Genomic DNA, 25171 nt, shown 5'->3' on the forward strand with positions numbered 1-25171 from the left:
CTCCTGTTGTAGGGTGAACCTGGAGTTCATGGAGCACCAGGACCTATGGTAAGCTGGGTGTCTCTCCAGTGGGACGCGGGTTCAAACCTCTACCGTGCTTTGGCTGACTTAGACTGTGTTATTCTACTTGAGAAAATATAAAAAGTAATGTAATGCAGTAACAGGTGGCAGAGCATGTGTCTATGTTTGTGGGAGGCAAACTACAGGGACATAGACTTCTTAGTGGTTGCCAGGCCTACACAAGACTCTCAGAAACAAACAAAGCAGGGATGGAGGGAAGAGAGATGGCTCGGTGAATAAGAGCACCTGCTGTTCTTGCAGAGGACTCAGGTTCAGTTCCCAATGGGCGCCAGGCATGGATAGAGTACACATACATACATGCAGGCAAAACACTCTTACATATAAAAATAAATAAATGTAAACAACAATAAGCAAACGCCCACTGGTTGACCATAGGAGTGTCCCATTTCTCATTCTTGCACAATCCATTGTGCCTACTTCCTGCTGGACCTCTCTCCTCCAACAGTGATCCCAGCATCTTTTGGATCCAAAGTCATAAGAATTGTCCAGTTGGAAGTCTGGGAGGAGGTAGAAGATTATAAAGGCCAATGGTCATCCCTTCTAGCACCTTCCACTGGTCAGAACTCAGATTCTTGGGGAGCCTCAGATGTGTAGTGTAGCTGTGTGTCTAGGAAGCAGACTAGAACTGGTAGGAACTGACAGATGCCAGGGAGTCCCACAAGGAACCTCGCACGGTCTGCTGTGTTATTGCTTTGGGGTGGACCATGCCCTCCCCTCACTTTCTGGGCTTCTTTCTGCCCCTGTGTATGATGAATGGATTGGATTCATGCTAGATAGCATCGCAAGCTCTTTGACTTTGCTCTTTTAGACATAGGTAGCACACTCAGACTTTTGAACACTTCTGAGCTCTTTCTCCCAAGGATAAACCGTAAACTTCTTTGTCTCACACACACACACACACACACACACACACACACACACATACACACACACACCTCGAATGAAGAAAGATCAGGTGTGGCCCACCGCGGAGGGTCAGGCACTGTGTAAGCTTCCTAAGGACATCTCCTTTCAGCCTCATATCCCTCTGGAGTGATCACATGACCCCCCAAGTCTATAGTCAAGGAAACAGGGTTCAAAGAAGATAAGTAATGTGTAAGAAAATAGAGAGACTTCAGGCCAACCTGTCATGCCTTGTATTCACCCCCCACCCCTCCACACAACCTCCAAAGAATAAGCTGCCATTTTCTAATCTGTCTGTCTGTTGTCTGTATGTCTGTCTGTCTACTGAAGCACAGTGGACTGTCAACATACACAGGGCATCTGTTGGACTGAAGCTGGACCTCAGACCCGGGGTGAAAGGTTCACACTTGAGCGGACACTTATGTGTTCCAAGCACATCCTTCAGAAAACCTTCTGGGTCTTTTGGGTCCCCAAAGTCAGGCAGAAAAGACTGACTATAGAGTACATGGGCCGAGAGCGAAGGCAGATGGGAGAGTCTTGTTCCCAACTGGTTAACCACTCAGTAACCTCCAGTTCTATGGGAAATGCAAACAGTTAGTAGTGGAGCCAGCAGGAGGCTCCAGATGGCTATGGCGGGTATCCCACTGAAGGCCAGCTTGTGTACAGCTTGCCAACACACAGGCAATAAGGGCACCTTTTAATTTGCATAATGCTTCCATCTGGGCTAGCTATGGCCCTCGGGACCAGCGTAGCTTACAACTCTTTTACAAATACGCTAGGGCTTGTTACTCGAAGTGTGGTCTGCAGATCAGCATCCCTAATGTCACCTGGGAGCATAGTAAAGATGCAGAACTGCAGGCCCTGGCCCAGCTACCAGCGGAGACACTCTTGATCTGCACATTCATGAGATCCAGCACACTCCGTGTACATGCACACACAGGAAATGTTCCAGAGAACCACCTACCAAGTGGCCCGCCCGTGCCTTGGAAACTTGCTTTGCTCTTCTAAGATTACCAGAGATTTTTCATGCTGACCCTGTCTTAATGCATTTTTTAGGGCATGCGATCTTTGGTAATGGTGGTGGGCAGAGGAGCTTGAGGCCCTGGACATAATTAGAGCGGCCATTCTTCAGGCGCCAGTAGACAAGATGATTCCTGCCAGGAACTTGGATCAGGGCAGTGACTCAAGAAATATGTGGACCCAAAAAGTCCATCACTGAAGTAGGGTCTGTGGGTCAGGGACTCTGCAGGAGTCACTGTGCTGAGACAGGGCTTCAAGATGGGTGGGAGCGGGGCAGAGACAATATCCTCTAGCCAGTTTGGGGGCAAACTGGCATAGGGAGGAGCAGGGCTGCAGGATTCAGAATAGAGGACATGGGGACCCCAGAATAAATGACCAATGCAAAGCTGCGTGTTCTGAGGCAGCCTGGCATGTGGGTTCCTGGGACGTTAGGCACAGAGCTGCTAGGTTCTTGCTACTTCCTTCGTTCTGACTGAGGTGTTGGGTCCTGGATGCATAGCCTTCAGAAAATCGGGAGATCTGAAGGTCTGAGCAAATGCTTCTAGCTGAGGAGAGGCAGGAGACCAGGAGCCGGGCAGTGGGTACTCCAGGACATTGCTAATGCCCCTTCATCCCGTCCCTGCTGCTCTCCCTACAAGAGCAGGCCCAGCATCCCTCTATCTCTGGACTCTGAGTTTCTGGCATCTGCTAGCCTGGTGCTTGTTTTGCTTCTAGGGACCCAAAGGACCACCGGGACACAAAGGAGAATTTGGCCTCCCAGGACGACCTGTAGGTATCAGTGTACCCCCGACTAAAGGATGGGGCATGTGGTGGCCAGGCTGGCCCACAGCAAGAGCTCACTAAGGTGTCTTGTGTGCATCTCAGGGTCGCCCAGGATTGAATGGCCTCAAGGGTGCCAAAGGAGACCGCGGGATCATGTTGCCTGTGAGTGCTAACTTCCGCATCCAAAGCCCTGGGGTTACAATGTGGGTGAGGTCCTGTTAGAGAGGGTCTGGTACCATGAGGTTCAGTGAGTGGGGCCTGCAGAATACATGTTCAGGGGAGCTTTCTTTCTTCTTCCATCTGTTCAGAGGCCCTCACACACACCCACCCCCGTCCCCCATCTCACTCTCAGGAGGGCCCTGTGTCACCTAGGTCATTCCCATGCTGCAGAGTGTCAGGCTCCCCATGCAGACACCAGACAGAAAGGAGAAGGAAGGAGAAAAGGGATCTGAACATCCTGTGCCCCCTCCTCGCTCCTGCACACAGACCCAGGAATGCAGACCTTAACCCAGCATTGCTCTGGGGAACTAGAATCTGGGTTTCAATTTCAGTTTTCTGTAAACTGCTGTGTGGCTTTGAGCAGATTGTATCCTCTCTCTGGGCCTCATTACCTGTGGGTGCCAACCAGGATAAAATGGCTGTTCTGCTGTCTCCCCCGTGCTTTACCAACCCTTTGCAGTATGGCCCGGGTGTGGGAGTGCTCTGTGGATGGGCAGGCAGACCTGAGGCAGAAGCCGGGCTTTCTTCAGAAGCTCCTCCCTCCCTGCTTCCAGCCCAGAGCCTGTGTTGTATGCTGCTGTTGCCTCCCACCTCTTCAAACTCAGTAGCGGCTTTTCTTTTCTTCCTTCAGGGTCCACCTGGCCTACCTGGACCCCCAGGGCCCCCAGGACCCCCTGGAGCTGTGGTTAACATCAAAGGTGTAAGTTAGGATGGGGCTGGGGGAGGCATTTCTGGGGACCCTGCAGTGAACACAAGATTGGCCTCCGCTGGAACTAGGTTTCCTGATGGCTTCACCCCTCATATTCTCTTCCCACAGGCTGTTTTTCCAATACCTGCCAGGCCGCACTGCAAAACACCAGTAAGTAACTCGAATGCACATCTTCAGCCGCAGGCTAAGTACCGGTGCCAACCCCAGAAACAGATCAGTCTTACCTTGGCACCTTCCACCCTTTTATGTCTACTCTGGTATCTTCTATCCACATATAGACCCCTAAAGATCTAGACGTTTCTAGATACTAGAAGCACACTGGCTTATTTTAATAGGATCACTACAGCTAGTAGCCTGTTAGCGAAGCCACATTTGGCCTCACGGGCAGGAGGAGCATTTTGCAAAATAGACTCCCTTTTAACCAAAAGAAGCAAGACCAATTCATGGCCTCTGAGCTGGGAACCTGGGGTTAAAGTGTGTACTACTCTGTTCCATTCTTCCATGGTTTGGGTTACTGCTCACCACCCCACCCCAAGAGGCAAGCGTTATCCCTTTATCATGGGAAGTCAGCTACCCACAGAAGCTCTTTGGTTAGCCCAAGGTCACGGAGCAAGAGGCAGCTGGGACCATGGCTCAGATCTCCTGGTCACCAGGAAGCAGGTGCAGGCACTGTGATCCCTTGCCCAGCCTCCCTGCCCCCCCAAGGCAGTTGGCAGCACCGTCTCTAGGATTTTGCCAGTATCATAGAGAGACATTTATTTCTGTGAGGAAACACGGGAACAGGCATGAGTCACGGATCTGTGTGTAACCATTCTCTCATTCTTTCAGTAAATATTTACTGAGTTCTCACCAGTGCCAAGGACTCTGCTAGGCCCCGGGGGACACAGGGATGACCTAGACAGACGTGGTCTCTGCTTTCTGGAGTTTGCAAACGATCAGTTCAAAATATTCTTTGAAGTGGGCTTAAATTGATTCCTGTGGGAATGGGAGTGCTGCTGCTCTCTGATGCATCTAACTGAGGTAGGCTGGCTGGCTGAGTGTTGGCCTAGGCCTATGTCCAAATCTGACCTTTGAGGCATCCAAGTGGGCAGCTCATGGCCCAAGCATACTAGCCTGGAAGGCAGAGCATGGGATCCCCCTGGGGACATCACTGAAGCTCCATGAGCCAACAACATCACTAAGGGCATGTTTACACAGATAACTGTGGAGAGGCATCTGGTGCGAGCACAGGTTCTGGAGATACTCCAAGAAAGCCGTGCATCTCCTCATACAAGGCCAGGAGGCTGCCTGTGTCCCACTGTTTATGAGTGCTGAAGGTCCCTTCTCCAACACAGAGCCCCGCCCCATTACTACCTCCCACAGACAATCCCAACACAGCAAGTATGAGACAGGACCACACACTTTAGACTGTTGTGGGAATGTTACTACAGTTAACTGACCTGGAGTGGAACCTGGGCAACATCTGCACTCGAGGGATGGTGGGGGCAGTGACAGAGTTACTTAAAGTCAATGCTAGGCTCTAAGTGTTTGGAGTGAGTTTTGTCTTGGTTTAAATTTCCTGTGGTACACTGGGACACCATGGGAATTAGAGGCACAGATGTTTTCTACCTGAGACATTATCAAACAGAAGCATACCCAGCACTTTGCAAGCACCTTCCGGTTCCAGCAGTTTAACATCCTGATGGTTTACACTCCCACCATCTTGCTTAACCAGAATTTCTGCAATGGTCATCCTTAATTTTGTTTGTTTGTTTGTTTTTGTTTTTTCTGGAAGGTTCCTTCTTCTTCCCAATGTCTTTTCACGATGACCTCTAAGCATCTTGCAATCCCCACTTATAAGCACAGAAAGATCCCAGATCTAGGTAGAAACTCTGGGAAAGGATGGAGGCAGAGTGGGATGGTTACATTCAATTGTGGATGCAGAACAATCAAATTGTCCAAGACGAGAATCTCGATGAGGGACTGTCTAGGTCAGGTTGGCCTGGGATTAGGCATAGTACCTAAACCAAGGCAGGAAAACCTGCCCACCATGAGCGGCACCATTCCCTAGGCAAGAGACTCTAAGCTGTTTAAGAGTGGAGAAAGTGAGCTGAACACTCACGTGCATACATTAATCCATTGCTCTTTGCTCTTGACTGTGGATTTACTGTGACTAGGTGCAATGCTACCTTGACTTCATAGCAGTGATGGGCTGCAACCTGGAGCTGTACACCAAATAAACCCTTTCTCCCGTAAATTGCTTTTGTTGTAGTTTCCTATCACAGCAACAAGAAAGGAAGCTAAGACAGTTGAATAGTGTTACCCAGAACTGCTTGGACTCCAGACCCCTGCCACCTAATGAAGAGCCCATAAAAGTCCATCCAATCTAATGACAGCCCTGTTATTTATCACCGCCACTGCTGCCATGGCCTGTGCCTTATGCCTGTCTCTGATTACACTCAGTAGCAAAGCAGACGACTGGCCCAGCTTCAGAACTGGCTCAGAGCTGGCTCGGACACTTGGCCTCACATGGGAGCCAATCCTAATTGATAAGAAAGGAGGCCAAGACATGCAGCATTGGCCGCATTCACAAACGCTGTCTGAAAGCCTTGCGTTTCCCTTCTGCTGAGATTTTTGGCCAGAAATCTCAATGCTGTGTACTCGAGGCCAGCTACATCATGGGTTTCCCCAAATGAAGGCCCAAAAAGTCTGTGTTGAGAGTGCTGGGGGAGGGGGTACTCCAAAGTCATATAGAAGCCTGGCCCTGTGTCATTTCACCATCTTTGATATGTCCCAGGGACTGTAACTGCCCAGACAAATGCTGGGGTGGGGTTTCCTATAGCTAACTGGTTCTTTCTCTCTCCCAGGTTGGTACCGCTCACCCTGGTGACCCAGAGCTTGTCACTTTCCACGGTACATACTCTGTTCTTCATGGTGTCTCAGGGACCTCCCTGATCTAGTGCCGAGAGATGTTTACATGTGCCTGGTGCTGGCCACAGAGGAGGTGGTCAGGAAGGGCTGACTGGGCCTGGGAGAGGGGTGGCAGCGGAGCTGTGGGTTGGTTTCCTCACATCCATGCGTATCCCGGGGACTGGAAGCGCTCCCTCTGTTCACTCCTTTGCTAATCTATTCAGAAGACAGTCATGGGTGCCTGCTTGGTGCTATCCCACGCTGTTCCTGCCTGCTCAGTCCTTAAAATAGTTCAAGTGACAGGAGCCATTGAAAATAATTATAGGACAGAAAAGATGGCTCATCTGGTAAAGAAAAAACCTGAGGTTCTGAGTTCAATCCCTAGAACCCACATCTAAAATGATGATGATGATGATATAACAACAATAATAATAACTGTGTTTGGTTGGCAACACTGGAGGAATGACAGCCAAGGACACCCTCTTGTCTTCACACACATTTGCACACATGGGTATTGTACCTGCACACACACACACACACACACACACACACACACACACACACACCCCACAGAGAGAGAGATAGCACTAATCCAAGAAAGAACCATTGGTGTATCCATGTAAGCATCTTGGGGAAGCACGTTTGAAATGCAGGCCTGCAGAGGGTGGTTCTGTAGCAGGGCACTCTCCTAGCATGTTTGAGTCCTGAGATCTGATCCACAGTGCTGTGAGGAGAGGGTAAGGCAAGACCCAGTGGTGCATACTTAGAATCCTAGTACTCAAGAGGCTGAGGTAAGAAGATCATAAGTTCAAGGTCAGCATCTGCCCTGCATCCATCCATTGGAGCCTGCATGGTCCTAGCCTTGTGAGAAACCCCCTTGTTCAGTCTCTCTGTGTGTGTGTGAGTGTGAGTGTGTGTGATTGTGTGTGTGTGTGTGTGTGTGTGAGTGTGGTGTGGAGAGGGATGAGGAGGTTAGTAAACATTAACACGCTCAGCTTCTCAAGAGCACACCACAGAGGAACAGGTCTGTAAGAAAGCCTAATCCTCTTTAACCTCCACACCTTGTCACACAATAAACACAATATAAACAAGGGGACATCTTTATCTGCAATCCCCTGCAGCTTGGCTGTGACTCCTGGTCTGCTGGGTAAGGGTCTCCCTAATGGTTTCTTCTGCATTGTTTTCCTTGGTCATCAAGTCCAGGTCATGTTCTGACTTGGTGCTCAGAACTGCGCCACGGCCCCTTTCTCCTTGGTGCCAGGTGAACCTTAGTTTTATGGGGGTTTGTTGTCGTTCAAGAAAAGATCTCTCTATGTAGCTCTTGCTGGCCTGAAACTCACTGGGTAGACCAGGAGCCTTGAACTCATAAGATCCGCCCACCTCTGCCACTTGACAACAGGGACTAAAAGGCACGATTGTCTCTGGCTTATTTATAATTCACATTATGATACATGATTTATTTTAGCTGGAGGTGGTGGGGGTAGGAAGAGGAGCTGGGTTTGCCATTGCAGATCTTCAGTTGCCCCCTGTCCTTTGAGGCTCCCCTGGGAGGAGGGGCAGGAACAGAAATTCCTGGAAGTGCTGTCCCTGGGGAGAGGCGGTAGTCTATAAGCATGTCTGGGGTGTTACTACTGCATCTCATGGGAACAGCTATGGCTGTCCTACTCACTAGCGTCTCCTTCACTGATGGCTGCAGCCTCAGTGGGAACCTACAATCCTCTGCCTATGCCCTTAGTCTCAGTGGCTTCCCAGGATCAGTGGGACTAGGGCCTACCTGGCTGTAGTTCCTGTTGCTCCCTCGTGGGCTCCATCACACCTTTGGTGCTCTTGGCTCTTCTCCTACACTGAGGGAATCTGTGCCTACCTCTAGTCTAGAGAACATTGGAAGATTTATCTGCTACACTTTCTAGGGCTCATGAACTGGGAGCTCTCACATTCACCTTTAGCTTCCATCATGGGGAAGGAAAGAGGCCATCCCTCCCTAAACACTGCTTTCCTGTAAGCCTTCGTCACAAGCATCTCTCTTATGAGGAGTAGGAAAAAATGACGCGTGTAGGACAGTCCAGGTCTTCAGACTCATTGCTGAGGCATGAGTGGGTGGCATGTGACCCACAGTGGGTGTTCATTCCATCAGCCAGCTGTGTGAGTGGATGATTCGGCCCCCTTAGTGCACAGTATCATCACCCCTGCGAGGTTTATCTGTTCCTCAAGACCCCAGGCTGCACAGGCCCAGGGGACATGACACTAGAGACCTGTGTGGGATTGGGTCTTAGTCTGCATTCACAGACTGTCCCAAAGGAGGGAGAAGCTGGCCCCTGCTTGGTCACAACAGCCCCTGCTGGGCTCAACCCGTAGTCCCTCTTCTCTGTGAAAACATGACTGTGAACCAAGCCAAGACCTGCAGACCTGACTGAGGCAGTGATTATGATTCCTCCCAGTCTCTACCTGCCACCTTCTCAGGGGCCTTCTGGTCTGATGGGTTTCGCTAAAGGGGGTTAGCTCAAAAAGGTTGATTTTCCACAACTTATTTTTCCTTTGTCTTAAATGTGTGTGTGTGTGTGTGCTTGGTGACAGGTGTTAAAGGAGAGAAAGGGTCCTGGGGTCTTCCTGGCACAAAAGGAGAAAAGGGGGACCAAGGAGCTCAAGGACCACCAGGTATGCCTGCCCCTGCTCTAGACCTTGCTGACTGAGGCTAACTACAGAGCTACCCTGCCCCAAGCACGGTGGGTTCTAGTGAGAACCAGTTACAGGCCGGATCCCATCCACAGGCCGGAGCACTGTGGAAAGAGCAGGGGGTAGGGCTGAAGGTAGAGAACTTGCCCAGTGTGCTCGGAACCCTGGCTTCCACCCACAGGGCTACAGGGGTGGGGTAGGGGCTGGCTTTCTAGCATTCGTATATAAAATATGGAGACTTGCCTAGGATCGTACGGTCCCTGAGTAGCGCGGCCTTGATTAGGGCTGGAGATGCCTCCAAGCGTAGTGTCAACGCAGTGTCACTTTTACTAAAGCGAAAACCATGGTTATTAACTTAGAAGCTCTCTGAAATCTCTGTTGTTAAGTTGGTGAACTTACAAAGCCCTTCTTCTGCAGGCCCTCCAGTGGACCCCACTTACCTGAGACATTTTCTCAACAGCCTGAAGGTGAGTGCTCATTATCAAGCATTCGGTCTATTATGCCGGTCTGTTTGTTGTTGCTGTGACCGAATACCACTGACTGGGTAACTTGGAAAGAATAGTGGTCTCTCTGGCACATGGTTCTGGGAGTTGAGCAACTGTACTGGTTGGGATTCTGCAGAGTCAAGAGGCTATGCCTGAATCACACAGCAAGACAGAGCAAGTACGACAGAGGGCCTACTTTACAGCAAAGCTGCTCCCTAGATTAAAAGTTACTCCTATAACCCACAGACTTTATCTCTCAGTGCCAGCAACCTATGAGTTCAGGGATGACAGATCCAACACGTGGCCTTTGGGGCCCCCTGAATGCTACTAAAACTGCAGCAGCCTGTGCCTCAGTTTCTTGAGTTTCTGTGAGAAAGAGTCCAGGCCAGGCTGACTGCAACCTTTCATGGTCTCTCTTCCAGGGGGAGAATGGAGATGCTGCATTCAGAGGAGAGTCCAGCCACAACCTCTTTGTATCAGGGCCTCCAGGCCTACCAGGACACCCAGGCCTGGCTGTGAGTAGTGACTTTCTGGAGACCTGTGTTTTTTTTCCTGTGCCCTGCCCCCAGCATGAGATGGTGGTCCTAGAGTTGAAGTTAGTGCTGTGCATGCCGGAGGCCAGACTTTGGGATGAGCAGGCTCTCCCGTGTATCATTGCTTGCTGGGAGGTTAACTCTTTAGAGCTGCCCAGGTTGTGTGCAGTGAATTAACCCCCAGGCACCAGCCATACACACCGTGGAAAGTTCACTCTGGGACCAGAGCTGCCAATAGTGAGGGTTATCTCAGAGGATGAACGGAAGGTTCTGGCAATGCCTTTAGACAGACTCTAGATTCTTCTGATGTCTGACTGAAGGTCAAGCTTTAGAGCTTATCTTCATCGTTAGGCCTGGTCTTTATAGATGGGAGGAGAGTTATCAGCCATGAGAGAAGATTAAGGTTTGACCTAACTTGACTGACTTAAGACAAGTCTTCTCCACTCTGAGGGCTCAGTTCCTCCTTGTGTAGAGTGAGAAGGCCAGACTAGATCTCCAGGCCCCTCTGAATGCCTGAGTTTGCTGGTGTCTTTGGACTCCATACCTGGCCTGATGCTCACTGGGACTGACACCACCTGGAATCACTGGATTTTACAAATATCCTAAGAGGAGCGATTTCGACCTAACTGTGTGCTTGCCTCAACAGGGGCAGAAAGGAGAGGCTGTTGTGGGGCCTCAAGGACCCCCAGGAATTCCAGGCCTGCCTGGGCCACCTGGCTTTGGGAGACCTGGTGTTCCTGGACCACCGGGACCCCCTGGGCCACCAGGACCTCCGGCCATTCTGGGTGCAGGTTAGTACTGAGTGATGCCTCATTCCTGCTGCCTCTGCCTTTAGGCTCAGGGTGGCATGTCAGAGTCTCTTTGTTGGATAGAGGGCTGTATGCTGGACAGAGCCTACCATCTTCTTTTAAATGGATACAATTCAGATATTATAGCATACGCCTACTTCAAGTGTACAATCCAGTAATGCTGAAGGTCATCTTCACCAGCACATGTGGTTACACTGGCTCAGTCCTGATGGCTGTGAGGGCGTTTTCTGAGTTTCCCTAGTAATAATGTTGAGCATCTGTCCAAATACTCTAGAACCTTCCTAGCTGTTCTGTCAATGCCTTAAGAATCTGGCTGTCCTAGTTAGGGTTTCTATTGAGGTGATGAAACACAATGACCAAAGCAAGTTGGGGAGGAACAGTTTATTTGGCTTACACTTCTACACCACTGTTCATCACTGAAGGAAGTCAGGACATTAACTCAAAATGGGTCAGGAACCTGGAGGCTGGAGCTGATGCAGAGGCCACGGAAGGATGCTATTTACTGGTTTGCTCCTTGTGGCTTGTTTAGCCTGCTTTTTTATAGAACCCAGGGCCAGCAACCCCGGGATGAAATCACCCACAAAGGGCTAGGCCCAGCCCTTCCACATCAATCACTGATTAAGAAAATGCCCTATGGGCCTGTGTACCATCTGGTCTTATGGAAGCGTTTTCTCAATTGAGGTTCCCTTCTCACAGATAACTTTAACTGTCAGGTTGACATAAAAACCACCCAGCACAGTGACCCAAGGACCAGTGTCAATGGTCGCTCTTGGTGTAGCATTCCATTCAGGCCTAGGAACTTCTAGGGTGCCAATGCAAAGACGAGTTACCCAATCGCTGAACAGTACCCAGTGCCAGGAAATGCACTGACCATTTTGCTACAGATTTCTGGGTATTCTGGGAATTCCAGAAAACTAATAGCAAGGCCTGGAGAGGCAACTCAGGCCATATGCATTTAAGATCCCTGGAATTCATGCAAAACAGTCAGGTGTAATACACACACACTTATAATCAGTGCTAGAGAGGTAGAGACAGGCGGATCCCTGGGGCTCACAGTCAGCCAGCTTCAGGCCATTGAAAGACCCTGTCTTAAAAACAAAAAATCAAGAGGCAGTGAGAGACACTAACACCTGAGGTTGTCCTCTGGCCTCCACACACCCTGGGTATATATGCATGTGCAAACACACACACACACACACACACACACACACACACACACACACACGGACTAGTAACTTCATTTTATGCTACTAAATGGCATCCACAGATTCAAAGCCCAGATACCCATAGCTCCAAGGCCTATGCTTTTCCTGATGTTCACTCAGTGGACATTCCATGGTGAGCAATAAAACTGAACATCCCTAGATGCAAAATGCTCAAAGTTTGAAGTGCCCACAACCTTGTGAATACTGTCACGGTGCCACAGGTGGAAACTCTGTATCCTGAAACTGTTTAATGTCCAAAATTATTATTTAAAACATAGAGGGCTTGGATGTTATGCTAGTGAAGAAGTGTTTCTCAGCATATCAGAAGCCCTGAAGTCAATCCCCCAGAACCATACCAAAATTAATAAAAGAAATATAAAATTACCATTAGTTTATTCTGGGCCTGTCCCCAAGATATGCCATGGACATGTAAATATTCTAAAACTTAAAAAACAAAACAGAACTCTGAAGCACACCTTCATATGATAGCAGCCATAAGCACAGGGGTGTTTCTTGCTGATTGCATGGGCGTGAGCTGGGTGTGGTGGAAAAACATATGGTGGGATCCCACGGAGCCTGGGTATTGGGGAGAGACTTGCAGAGGGTGGCCTTGGGCTTGGCTTCAACATGGCCTGGGCTCTCCTGGTTGAAATCTCAAATCAGGCTCAAATCAGGTTGAGTGAAAGGGATGTTTGCTGGATGGAAGGAGGGACTGTTCAATCAGTTTGTGACATGAGTAGACCAGCACCTAGAACCCAAGAGCAGCCTGGACCTAAACCAGACCATTTAAGGATGCTCTGTCCATTCTTCGCCTCTCTTTTTGTACCAGTTTCAGGCTAGCTCTTCACCGACCACACCCTCTGCACAGAGGGGAAGATGGTTGCTGACAGCTTGTGCTTCCACTGTGAGCTGGGAATCACGGGCTTCTTTGTCAACTTTAGTCTGAAATGTCTTGGGATAAGACAGTTCTGGGGAAAGATTCTAATTGGCTTGTCTTGAGCTAGATGTCAACTTTGGACCAATTATCTATAGTCATGTGGTAGGACCACTTGGGAGCACAGTAGCTCTCTTTCTGTCAGGAAGTGGTTGTGGGCGTGAAGGGAAAGACCTCAAGAGAAAACCACAAGGACTTAGATCCTGCAAAGATGGGTGCTGGGTAGGCAGATGTGGTATACGGCCTCAGTGGGCGAATAGGCAGTGCAGGAAATAGAGGGTTTGGCAGGGTGAGAGCAGGAGGCAGAGAATCTGTTGTCCACAAAAGCACCCCTTCGGGGGATCCAGACGTCTTGCTTCCTTCAGCATAGATTGCCTTTCCCGTGATGCAGTCCCAGTTTATAAAACACTCACACAGACACTATCCCCATATTCTTCCCAGAGATGCTGAAGGGAGATGAAGTGGATGTTATTATAACTCCGAGGAGGCAGGCACTGAGGCTCAGAAAGGACTTAAACCTTGTTCAAGGTCATTCATGCCTGAGGAACACATGGCTAGAACCAAAATCCAAGTCCTCCCCTGACCCTGTACCCACTGGCCACTTCCCACCTATGTGTGGACATCCAAGCCCTGTGTGGGGGCTGACGGTCTGCTTGCAGTGGCCTGAAAAATTAATGGATCCATTTTCTAGGATTTACACAGACATCCTTAGACCTGCCAAGAGCTTTGCAGATTCTGAAGGGGGAAGGGCTTAGAGAGGCAGAAGAAAAACCAAGGGGAAATTCCAATACTTTTGTGTTTGTCTAGGGGCTTTTCAGTTGGGCACTCATGCCCCCTCATTTTTTCTGGGCCTCACTATGGCAGCCTTGAGCTGATTTTTAAGGGTCCTGTGACAGTACAGGAAGCTCTGGGCAGTTTGTAATGTGCACACCTCACCTGAACCTCACTGGTTCTCACCTGCGTGCCAATAGAACGGTGTAGTGGAAGGGATTCCGCTGGTGTCTCACAAACAACTTTTGAGAGCCCACCACTTCCCTAAGTGTCCAGTAGGCGATTAGCAACCTGGTCTTCTGGCCCCAAGACCAGTGCTCCTGTCTCCACCAAACTGGTCTCTCCCCACAGCAAAGCCCTTTCTCTTCCTCTTCGAAGCCCACTTCCTCTAAATGGTGGTCATATGCTTTGTCTCTTGAAAAAGTTATATGAGTCAGGGCATTTTCAAGGAGGTGACAGAAAATTTAACTCAACCTGACTTTTACAATTAACCACTAATGGATTTTACTTACAATCCTGACAAATGCTGGGCACAGCTCATCCAGGGAGATAGTGAACAGTTCCAGCTCTTCCTCCCGAGCCAGTCAGTACGGCTTTGGTCTGCACAGTGGATAGCCATAGCATGGAATGAACCATGAGCACCCCTCTATCTCACAGAGACCCCTGTACCAGAGGCTGTCCTTTATTTCACGTCTTTCTTTTGTCTTGTCCCAGCTGTGCCCCTTCCCGGCCCACCTGGCCCTCCAGGACAGCCAGGACTCCCCGGATCCAGAAACTTGGTCAGTATCTCGTGTAATAGCAACTCGACACTGGATAGATTCACAGGCTACTGGAGGGGAGGGGGAGGGGAAGGGGGAAAGGAAGGGAAGTGGGAAGGAGAGAGAAGGGGAGGGGGGAGAAGACGGAGGGGAGGGAGAGGGAAGGGGAGGGGGGAGAAGACGGAGGGGAGGGAGAGGGAAGGGGGAGGGGGAGGGAAGGGAGAGGGAAGAGGGGGAGGGGGAGGGGCTGGGCTGGAATCCCTTTTATTTTCAAATTAGAACTCTGCCAGGGGTTGGGATGTACTGTAGCTGGTAGACTTTTTTCCTAACATGCAGGAAGCCCTAGGTTTGGTCTCTAGCATCACATGAAACCAGGCATGGCGGCTCATGCCTGTTGCCCCAACACTTAGGAGGTGGAGACAGGAGGATCAGAAATTCAAGGTTGTCCTCAGAACATAAAAGTTGGAGACCCTATGTCTAAATAAATAAAGTTCCATGACAACAAAATGTGCCGTTCCACCAATAGCAGTTGTTTACTTCCTATTCAGGTGACTCGTTCAATAAAGAGCTACAGGAAACAAAATGACTCCTTGAAGTTGTAGCCTGTGAGCCTTTAATTGACTAAAACTCAACCGTGCTCTATTTTTAAGAACAGCACGCACATGTGTAAGCAGCGTGCACGGGTGCTCTGCCCACCATACTTGCCTTGGGTTGTCCAACTGGAGCACAGCTCAGGAGCAGTCGCTGTCCCACAGTGCAGTGCAGTGCAGTGGGTATGACTTGCCCGGACTGTTAGTAATGCTCAGAGAGACAGACAAACTCCCACCAGACCTAGACCAAACGTCAGCAGCCCTAGGAGCCTCTTTGGGTTACTGGGTTTCATTCTTTAAAAGATTGACTTTCAAAGGACAGAACTGTCCAGCAGATGACAAAATTTGACTATTTGGCTACTCTGGGGGAATTTCTATGCCATTTTGATGAATATTATTATTGTCGAGCTGAGATTTTTTTTCTTTGTTTGTGTGTGTTTTTTCTCAGTCACAATGAGACTCTCAACTGGTAGTTTCTTGAGACTGGTGCTATTCAGATTTTTTTTTTTTTTTTTTGCAGCTTCAGCTTCCTGAATCTGCTTCTAGATATGCTAACCGGCTGCCATTCTTATTTTAGGCAACTTTTTGAGACAGAGACGCTGCAAGCCCCCGTTTTTTTAAACACATATTTAATATTGCAACCATCCAGCTAGACTAAAGACTAAGTGCTAAGTATAATTGCCCACTTGCTTGCATTTCTTATCCCAAATGAAAATGAATTTGAAAGTCACTGAGGAGTGTGAGCTGATGCCATTAGCCAGTGTAGACGCTGCAGAGCTGTGTTTAAAATCAACGCGAGTGGCAAAAGAAAGCAGCGTATTGATGATTTTGCTAAAACTAAAACCCGGCAAAGACTGTTGCTACATCTTTATCTTCACAGGAAATTATCATTTGTGTTTTTATTCATTTTTTTATAGTCTAGATTTATAGTTCAAAGCCATGCATGTTTTCGTTTCATGGAAAAGAACTCCCTTAGGCAAGCATGATGGCACAGTCCTGAAATCCCGGCACATGGAGGCTGAGGTAGACGGATGATGAGTTCAAGGCATGTCCTGGCTGCATAGGGAAAACTTGTCTCAAAAACCCAGGGGCTAAGGAGACAGATCAGTGGGTAAAGCGCCTGCACACAGGCGTGGAAATCCCAGTGCAGACCCCAGTGTCTACTTTAAAACATCAAAAGCTATGGATATATCCATAACTGCACATATCCATAACTGTAGTGCTAGAGGAGTGGGAACAGAGGCAAGAGGGTCACCATAGCTGACTGGCTGGACAGTGTCGCCAGTCGGTCAGTGCTGGGTTCCACGAATGACCCTGTTTCACACGGTAAGGTAAGAGCAAGTGATAATGGAAGATTTCCCCATGTCTACCCCCAGCACCTCCCTACACACACACACTCAGTCTCACACATACATAAACACACATACTCACACACATGTACCTACACATTCATACACTCATACACACACTCACTCTTACACATACATGCACACATAAACACTCATACATTCATACACACACTCACACATATACACTCATTCATATACTTACACATGCAAACTCTCACACATACATACATAAACACTCACACATACATACAGACACACACACACTCACACTCATACTCACACATACAGAGAGAGAGAGAGAGAGAGAGAGAGAGAGAGAGAGAGAGAGAGAGAACAGCCAGGGTCTGTGTCTCAGCCAAAATACTAAAACAAACTTTAGTTATTAGTAAAGTATCATTGTCCAATGCAACAAACCCTTTTCTTGAGTGAGGGGTTATTTATAGAAGGGTGAGTGTGTCACATTTTGCCACTGTTTTGTAACAGTTTTGAATTAAAACGGTCTGACAGGTCACAGCGCTCAGTGACATGGGTGACATGCTACAGAAAGCTCACTTGGTCATAGAAGGGACGTTCATCTACCTGAGGGAAAGTGGGGAGTTTTTCCTTCGTGTCCGAGATGGTTGGAAAAAGTTGCAGGTAATTCTTAACCGTCCTACATCCCTCTCCCCTCCAAACACCCTCCAACATAAAGAAGTACCCCCACCCATTAGTGTCAGTTCTTGGGAACACTTTCTTGGAGTTGTTTCATTGACAACACCCTCCTTCTCTTGCAGTTGGGAGAACTGATCCCCATTCCTGCTGACAGCCCCCCACCACCAGCACTTTCCAGCAATGTAAGTAACTCCCCTTCCCACTCCCTGAGCTCCCTGCCCCTTTAGAAGGCCCTGCATCAAGCTCTCTAAGTCTGTTCTGTGTGACTTAATACTTGGTGGAAACCCAGTAGTTTTTTTTTTTTTTCTTTTTCTTTCTTTTTTCGGAGCTGGGGACCGAACCAGGGCCTTGTGCTTGCTAGGCAAGCGCTCTACCACTGAGCTAAATCCCCAACCCCCCACCCCCAGTAGTTTTTAAATAGGACTTTATCACCACAGAGTGGAGAGAGAGCTGGATGCTCGAGACCCATTCACAATTTATCCACAAGCCATCTAGAAGAGTCCCTCCTTTTCTCCCTCTCTCCCTCCCTTCTTTTCTCTCCCTCCCCATCTCTCTCCTTCTCTGCCTCCTCTTCTCCCTCCTCCCTCCCTCCCTCAACCCCTCTCTTCCTCCTTCACTTATTTTGAGACAAGATCTCACTAGTTGTTCTGGCCAGCCTGGATTCCCCTGCCTCTGCCTCCTGGATGCCACCATCCTTAACGTTTAACTTTACTCACTACTATAAAGGGGCACAGGCAACTGGTGTAATCTGCTGTTGGACTCTATTGCAACCCTTTGAGGCTAATACCATCACCCCGTTTTTCAGATTGCAAAACTGAGCCTTTGAAGAGAAAGACATGTTGGCTTTTAAGCTGAGGTCCCCTACTTCCCCAGTACAGGGGACCTGACAGATCTTGAGGACACTTCCCCCTTTCATGGTGGCTTTTTGTTTGGCTGTAAAAGTCCTCCATGTAAGAGTCACAGTTAGAGGCAGAGCCCAAATATTTAAAGCATCACGCCAGGGTCGCCCGTGCCTCACTGTACTCTGGAGAAGAGACTGAATGTGTTTTCTTACTTTAACCTTTCCCTTCCATGTCACAGCCATACCAGCCACAGCCTCCACTGAACCCCATTTTAAGTGCCAATTACGAGAGACCTGTTGTAAGTATAGTTCATACGTTTCCTTTGCAGATAATGACTGTGTGCCGTAAGTGCTAGGCCCTGTGTTTGGCATCTAGTTTTTTTTCGTTTTGTTTTGTTTTGTTTATTTTACGTATATGAGTGTTTTTGCCTACATGGTTGTATGGCACCATGCGTGTGTCTCTGATGCCTGTGGCGGTGAGCAGAGGCAATTATGTCTTCTAACTGGGGTTATAAACAACTGTGAGCCACCATGTGAGTGCCGGGAATCCAGCCCCGGTCCTTTGCTAGAGTAACTAGTGCTCTTAACTGATAAATGGTTCTTACCATCCAACTGCTCACAAACTAGCCAGGAGGGCGCACTCCCCAGACAGTTGTATCACTGTGTGCTAAGCTATTTGAGTGAGACAAACCCAAGATGCTAGGGTTACCAGAAAGACTAAGGAAGTCACTCTGAAGGAGGTGACCTCTAGATTCAGACCTAAAGAACATTGGAGTCCAGGAGTGAGTCAAGCAGGGAAAAACAAAAGTAGGAATTCCGGGCAGCGGGGAAGATGGATCGTGGAAGGGTGGGATGAGTGTGCGTGCTGGTCCTTCCTGTGTTACATTTCAAAGTGGCTAGAGGAGTAAACGTCACAGCAAAGGTAGACGATTAGGTTGTTGAAGTGAACAAAGGACCAGAGCTTTGCCCCTTTCCTGCACGCACTGGGAGCTGCCAATACGTGGAAAGCTGAACAGGGGTATGCAATGAGGTTGGTGCTTTGAAATGACTTTGGTTTGAGCGAGTAAGAGGATTGGAAGGGGCAGAAGCAGGGGCACAAAGCAGTAAGCTTCAGAAGAGGGCTGGCCAGAGAGACATGAAGAGACAGGAGAAGCCAGCTTGGCCCTGGCTGCGATGGGAATGAATGAGACGGAGGTGAGTCCAAATTCTCGGCGGGGTGATCCAGTGGTCACAGGCATCATCTGACATGAAGGGGTTGTAGACTCAGCCCCATGTAATAAAGATCATCTCCCTGTCACTCCAGGGACTTCATAGGACTTGATCACACGCAGTTCAGCCAGCCTGGGAACTCTCTTTTCTGCTCTCAGTCATTTTGCTATTTCCACAGACCCTGTTGTATAAGAGTTTCTCTTCCTGTCCCCATCTACCCCTTACCCATGCAGGCATGGTACACAGGAACTTACACACAGCACAGGGTTGCCACAGGGCTATCTCGTCCCCTCGCTTTCTCACCTTAAGTTTCAAGAGCCCAATCCACCTAATCTTGGGAGAAGCACTCCCCGTGCTCTTAGATCAACTACTCACTTCCACTCCAATAAAGAGCACCTGGGAGATACGGTCAAAGGCCTAAGGCCTTCAGAGAGCAAGGTGTAAGCCACACAGCACAGAAATGTGCTTTCTGCAATGCAAACATGTCCAGAGAAGACCTTGGGTTTAGCAGAGCAAGTCTGAAGTGGTCCCAGGAAGTGGTCAAGTGAAAGTGGGAGTGAAAGAGAGAGGGGACTAGAAATGTCTGAAACCCACCGGGAGACCTTCAGCAGTGCCGTGGCCATTGTAATGGGAATGGAGGTGTCCAAAGAGGACCTATGTGGGACAGAACCAAAGAAGGTTGATGGAAGAACCCGAGGGGCAAATGAGAAGTTCTGTCCTCCTGAGACAAAGAAAGAGGGCCAAACCAAGTCCTCGGGAGTCAGGGGGGACAAAAATGACTGAAAGGCAGATTTATAAGAGAGAGCAAAGTGTTTATGAGCCAAAATGATTCTAGAAATCTGAGGAGAAAATGCTCAGGGGAGAGAGAAGTAAATTTAGGTAAACCTTCAATGAGCCCAAGAAGTTAGTTGGGTGACCAATGGGGTAAAGCAGTGCATTGGTTTTTGCTTTTTAAACGTTCTATTTGTGTGTAAGATGTGTGACTCTGTATGTGTGGTGGTGTGTGTGTGTGTGTGTGTGTGTGTGTATTTGTGTGTGGTGTGGTGGTGTGTTTGTGTGGTGTGTGTGTGTGTGGTGTGTTTGTGTGGTGTGTGTGAGTGTGTGTGTGTGTTTGTGTGAGTGTGTGTGTGTGTGTGTGTGTGTGTGTGTGTGTGTGTGTGTAGGGGTTCATTTGGAGGTCAGTGCCAACCTGTCACTCCTTAGATGCAGCTAGAGAGTGGGAGATTGAGCATCCTCAGGCCACGGACTGATTCTATGTCATATAGAATGTCAGCCGAAAGGAATGGAGGGAGGAAATGGATGCCAATGTACAAACCAAACCAAACTCCCAAATGGCTTTGGTTGGGGCTGATGGACACAGTGTCAGGAATGGGAGCCAAGACAAAGTGGTCTTCGAAGCATTCTGGTGACTAGGCTGGAAGCTACCCAGAGGGCTCAGGCATGGCCTACACACCCGAACCAGGTCTCCAAAGGGCTTTACTCAGTCCGAGAAGAACTCTGCATCTTTATTAAATCTAAGAAAGGCATTCTTACCCAATGTCTGTTCACGGAGCTGGAAGGGGCTGGAGTGCTAAGGCTATCTTCTCTGAGGGTAGACAGTCGCACCTGGCACCTGGGCCACTAGAAGCGGGTGTCTTCCTTAGAACAGGAGGAGGTGGGTGGGACCGCTGACGGTGGGTGGGACCGCTGACAGTGGGTGGGACCGCTGACGGTGGGGGGTACTGCTGGCGGTGGGTGGGACTGCTGACAGTGGGTGGGACCGCTGCCGGTGGGTGGGACTGCTGACGGCTCCCTTACTCTTTTCAGCTGCACCTGGTTGCTCTCAACACGCCGGTGGCTGGGGACATCCGAGCAGATTTCCAGTGTTTCCAGCAGGCCAGGGCTGCAGGACTACTGTCCACCTTCCGAGCGTTTCTGTCATCACACTTGCAGGATCTCTCCACAGTTGTGCGGAAGGCAGAGAGATTCAGTCTTCCAATTGTGAACCTCAAGGTAAACCCTGTCGTCACTGTCACTGCCTTCAGGCTTGCCGATCCCCAAGTGGCCCAAGCATTGAACACTCCATGCAATCAACCATAGCTCCAAGCCATAGTTTCTTCCTTTTCAAATCACTTTCCTCTCTGAGCTGGGGACTCCCAGAAGTGGCTTCTGAACCAGGAAGAAGGAGCCAAACCCTAATTGTAGGCTAGTGGCATGAAAATTCTAATGAGTCATTTGTCTTTGTAGGGCCAAGTGCTTTTTAACAACTGGGACTCAATATTTTCTGGTGATGGAGGTCAATTCAATACACACATTCCGATATACTCCTTTGATGGTCGGGACGTGATGACTGATCCTTCCTGGTAAGTGCGGGCTTGGGCCCTGTGACATAGCACGATAGGTATTTCTTGGATGTTTTCGATCAGCGAGATCCTTTTATCCGCTACCCTCCTGGAACACCGCCAGTGTGAAGCCACAGTAAGGCAGCTGAGTCATGGGAAAGCCAGGGCCTTGAAGCCAAGTCTAGTAGCTCATGATAAGACCTGGGCAAAGCACTTCACTCCATGAGACTCAGCGGCCTTGCCTGTCAGATGAGCACAGTCATAAGTTGGACTTATGCAACATAGGACAGTTGCACACATGGCCGTGGGTGAGAAAACACGGTAGGCAGTAGACAGTGATGTGGTCCCAGCATTGTCCTGTGAATAGCACTCTCAGTCTTTGAAGACAGTGTGTTCAGAATACTCAGTGCCTATGCTACAACACACGTGAACCCAGGTCTGGAAGGCAAATTGCACACCCACACAGCCATACACTTTAAGAGCGCCCAGTGTCAAGGGGCAATAAATAACACTACATAGAAATGTGGAAAATTTTATAGTTTTACAATAGAAAGAAAGCTGATAATAGGAGCAGAGAGGACGTCTTCATTTTTTAAGGGTGAGAATCAAAAGTTGAGTCCTGCAGGAGGGACCCCTACTGTGAAGGAGTCACAAGTCTAACCATGAAAGAGGCTACCTAACAAGTGACCTCAGGGAGCCATGGCCCAGATTTGTGAAACCTAAGGATGCCATTGGGAGATTACTGTGAGTGGGTATGGCTGCAGACAGAGTATGTCTGGAAAGCAGGTAACAGCCTCAAGGCTAAAGAAAGGGTTTGGCGTTGAACTATGGGTGAGGAGGAGCATGTCTCTGTTTGCTACACTTCTGCTAACTTCCTCACCAAGACAAATGACAAAGAAGTGCTGTTTAGGAACTAGGGTGATGGCTCAGCGGGCCAAGTGCTTGCTGCACACAAGCATAGCAATCTGAGCTCAGATCTCCATCCTTCATGGAATAGCCAGGTGGGGCAGCACACATCTGTAACTCCAGCTCTGAGTGGGAGAAATTGGTCCTTGGAGTTTGGGGCATTCAAATCCGACTAAATTAGCAAGCTCTAGGTTCAGTGAGAGACCATGCCTCAAAAATAAGGTAGGGACTGATTGAGGAAGATATCCAGTGTTGAGCTCTGAAACACACACTTGCGCGCGCGTGCACACACACGCACACACACACACACACACACGCATGTGTGCACAAACTATAAAATAAAATAAAAATAAAGAACTTCATGTTACTAAAACTGCCATTTTAAAAGTAACACTATAAAATTCCCTTCTAGGCCGCAGAAGGTTGTTTGGCACGGCTCCAACCCCCATGGTGTCCGCCTCGTGGACAAGTACTGTGAAGCCTGGCGAACCACGGACATGGCAGTAACAGGATTTGCCTCCCCACTGAGCACAGGGAAGATGCTGGACCAGAAAGCATATAGCTGTGCTAATAGGCTAATCGTTCTGTGCATCGAAAACAGTTTCATGACAGACGCAAGGAAGTGATAACCTCCCCATGGTTCTTAAAAGAGTATTCTAATATTTCTTATGTGAAGAGTTGACACTGAAGTCTAAAATGTTGTAAATATTACAGTTTGTTTTTTTTTATATTACACATCTGTCCAAAGAGAAACCAAAGAAAACATACCTCAGTATAGTCAAAAGGAAAGACGGAAGGGACTCAGACCCAAGTCAAATCCAGTCCACATATTGGTGCTAGATTCTGTGGGAAGACACACCTCCCTCCCCTCGCAGTGTGTGAACACATCCCTAACACAGAGTAGGGCAGTCTGAAAACAGGGGCTGGCATGGTTGCCCCGTGCGTTCTTCAGAAAGTCATTCCTTCCTTCCAACCCTGGCTGTTGAGGGTAAGATGTCCTTTGTGTTTGCTAACAGCATCACCTTTTAGATATGTGAGACATAGCTCCCTCCCTAAGAAATGTGTGAACCAAGCGCTTGGCGATACCACGCACGGTTCCATACAGCCAGAGAAAGAGAGCTGCTCCAAAGATCCTGCTCATGTTTCCTCCGATATCGGGATTTAATATGGTCCCCTAAAATATTATTGCCTTCATGCTGTAGGGTTCTGCCTGTCTACCCAGTCATAGTTGAGTGTGGCATCTATTGATGTAAGTCTGACTTGCTGGGAAGTTAAAATTCTAGGAAGAAGCAGCACAGAATCTTGACCTTCCCCCAACGCTCCCCCTTCCCATCCCCTGCGCCGATCTTAAGATTTCCATTTGACAAGTCTTGAATTATGACTGCAGCTGAAACAGATTCGTTGAGATGAATTTTATGAAAAGTCTGTATCATCATGCTATAGACTCCGATATCCTTTTCCATGTAAGAACATAAAGACATCTTTTCCGGGTGCTTTCTTCTGTTTGAGGTCTTTCCCCTGGGTCCTTCCTTCCTTGCCGCTGAGGCAGAAGTGGCCTGGGTGTGTGTGCTAATATTGTCACCAGCACTGGGGACAATTCATCCAAGAGTTAGAGAGGGGTCGGGGTGAGGTGGGGATGACTCTGAGTGGGAGGCAGGCTCTGCTGTGGTTGTACCAGGGTCTCAGTGCATGGCTGTGGGCTCTTCTGTCTCTCTCAGGAAGAATGGGACGGACATACACAGCGTCAGCTTCACTCAGCCAAAGTTAATCATCAGTAAATAAGGTCCCCTCCCCCAGCTCTGCAAAGTGGGTACGTTTCAACCTCCACTTTACAAATGAAGGAAAAATGGAAGTGGAGGCTCAGGTCCTTCCTGGGTCCAGTCATATGGCTGTCATGTGCAGGACTGGCGTCAGACTCAGGCCCAAGGTCCTTTTAAGGCACCACTGGATATGGCTGCCGGCTGGTTCCCTCTCCACCCCAAGCCCATGATTCTGGAAATATAATTAGTAGGCAAGAAGCATGCTGGGATATTTCCTCCCATTCAGTGGTACTGGCTCAGAAAGTCATCATAGTGACTATGTCCTCCTAAGTCCTTGAAGTAGGAAGGAAATTCAGGACAAAAATAAAACAAAATAAAACAAAACAAACAACCCAGAACCTCCACTTCAGAATCCACGGCAGGAAGAGCGGTAGAATCTTTCTAATGAGTCACGAACAGAAATGGCTACAGGGGAATGCCAGGGGGTGGGGTGTGGGGAGGGGGCGGAGGCGGGGTGGCTGGTTGGGGATGAATCCAATGCTGAGTTACGGGTGGGGAGTGCTTTGGTATGGCTCGATGGCAGGAGAAAGAAGACAGGAGGGTCCTGAGTCAGGAAGTATAGATGCCACCCACATCAGTCAGAGCCTGCAAGACCCAAGACCACAGAAAGGACAAGGTGGAGGGGAGCTAAGAGAAGCCAGGAAGAGAGATGCCCACTTCTCCTGACCCTAGGAGAGGACGGAGAGGCTTTCCCCCTCTGCATGCACTGAAGGACCTACCCTCACAGACAGAG

The 25171-nt window shown here is 49.0% G+C and overlaps 1 protein-coding gene across 1 annotated transcript in view; it reads left to right on the forward strand.

Moving 5' to 3' along the window:
• The window catches only part of Col15a1 (collagen type XV alpha 1 chain), a 105054-nt gene extending 80942 nt beyond the window's left edge, over positions 1-24112 (forward strand). The window contains 17 exon segments of the mRNA NM_001100535.2: positions 13-48; positions 2719-2772; positions 2869-2928; positions 3617-3685; positions 3803-3844; positions 6541-6586; positions 9158-9238; positions 9674-9723; positions 10164-10256; positions 10921-11065; positions 14708-14772; positions 17198-17326; positions 17464-17523; positions 18422-18481; positions 21198-21383; positions 21618-21733; positions 23031-24112. Of these exon segments, the coding sequence (NP_001094005.1) occupies positions 13-48; positions 2719-2772; positions 2869-2928; positions 3617-3685; positions 3803-3844; positions 6541-6586; positions 9158-9238; positions 9674-9723; positions 10164-10256; positions 10921-11065; positions 14708-14772; positions 17198-17326; positions 17464-17523; positions 18422-18481; positions 21198-21383; positions 21618-21733; positions 23031-23244 (1506 nt within the window). The 3' untranslated portion in view covers positions 23245-24112.
• Positions 24113-25171: the final 1059 nt, after the last annotated feature.

This window comes from Rattus norvegicus, chromosome 5 (genome assembly GCF_021556685.1).
Source record: "Rattus norvegicus strain SHRSP/BbbUtx chromosome 5, alternate assembly SHRSP_T2T, whole genome shotgun sequence".
Lineage (NCBI taxonomy): Eukaryota > Metazoa > Chordata > Mammalia > Rodentia > Muridae > Rattus > Rattus norvegicus.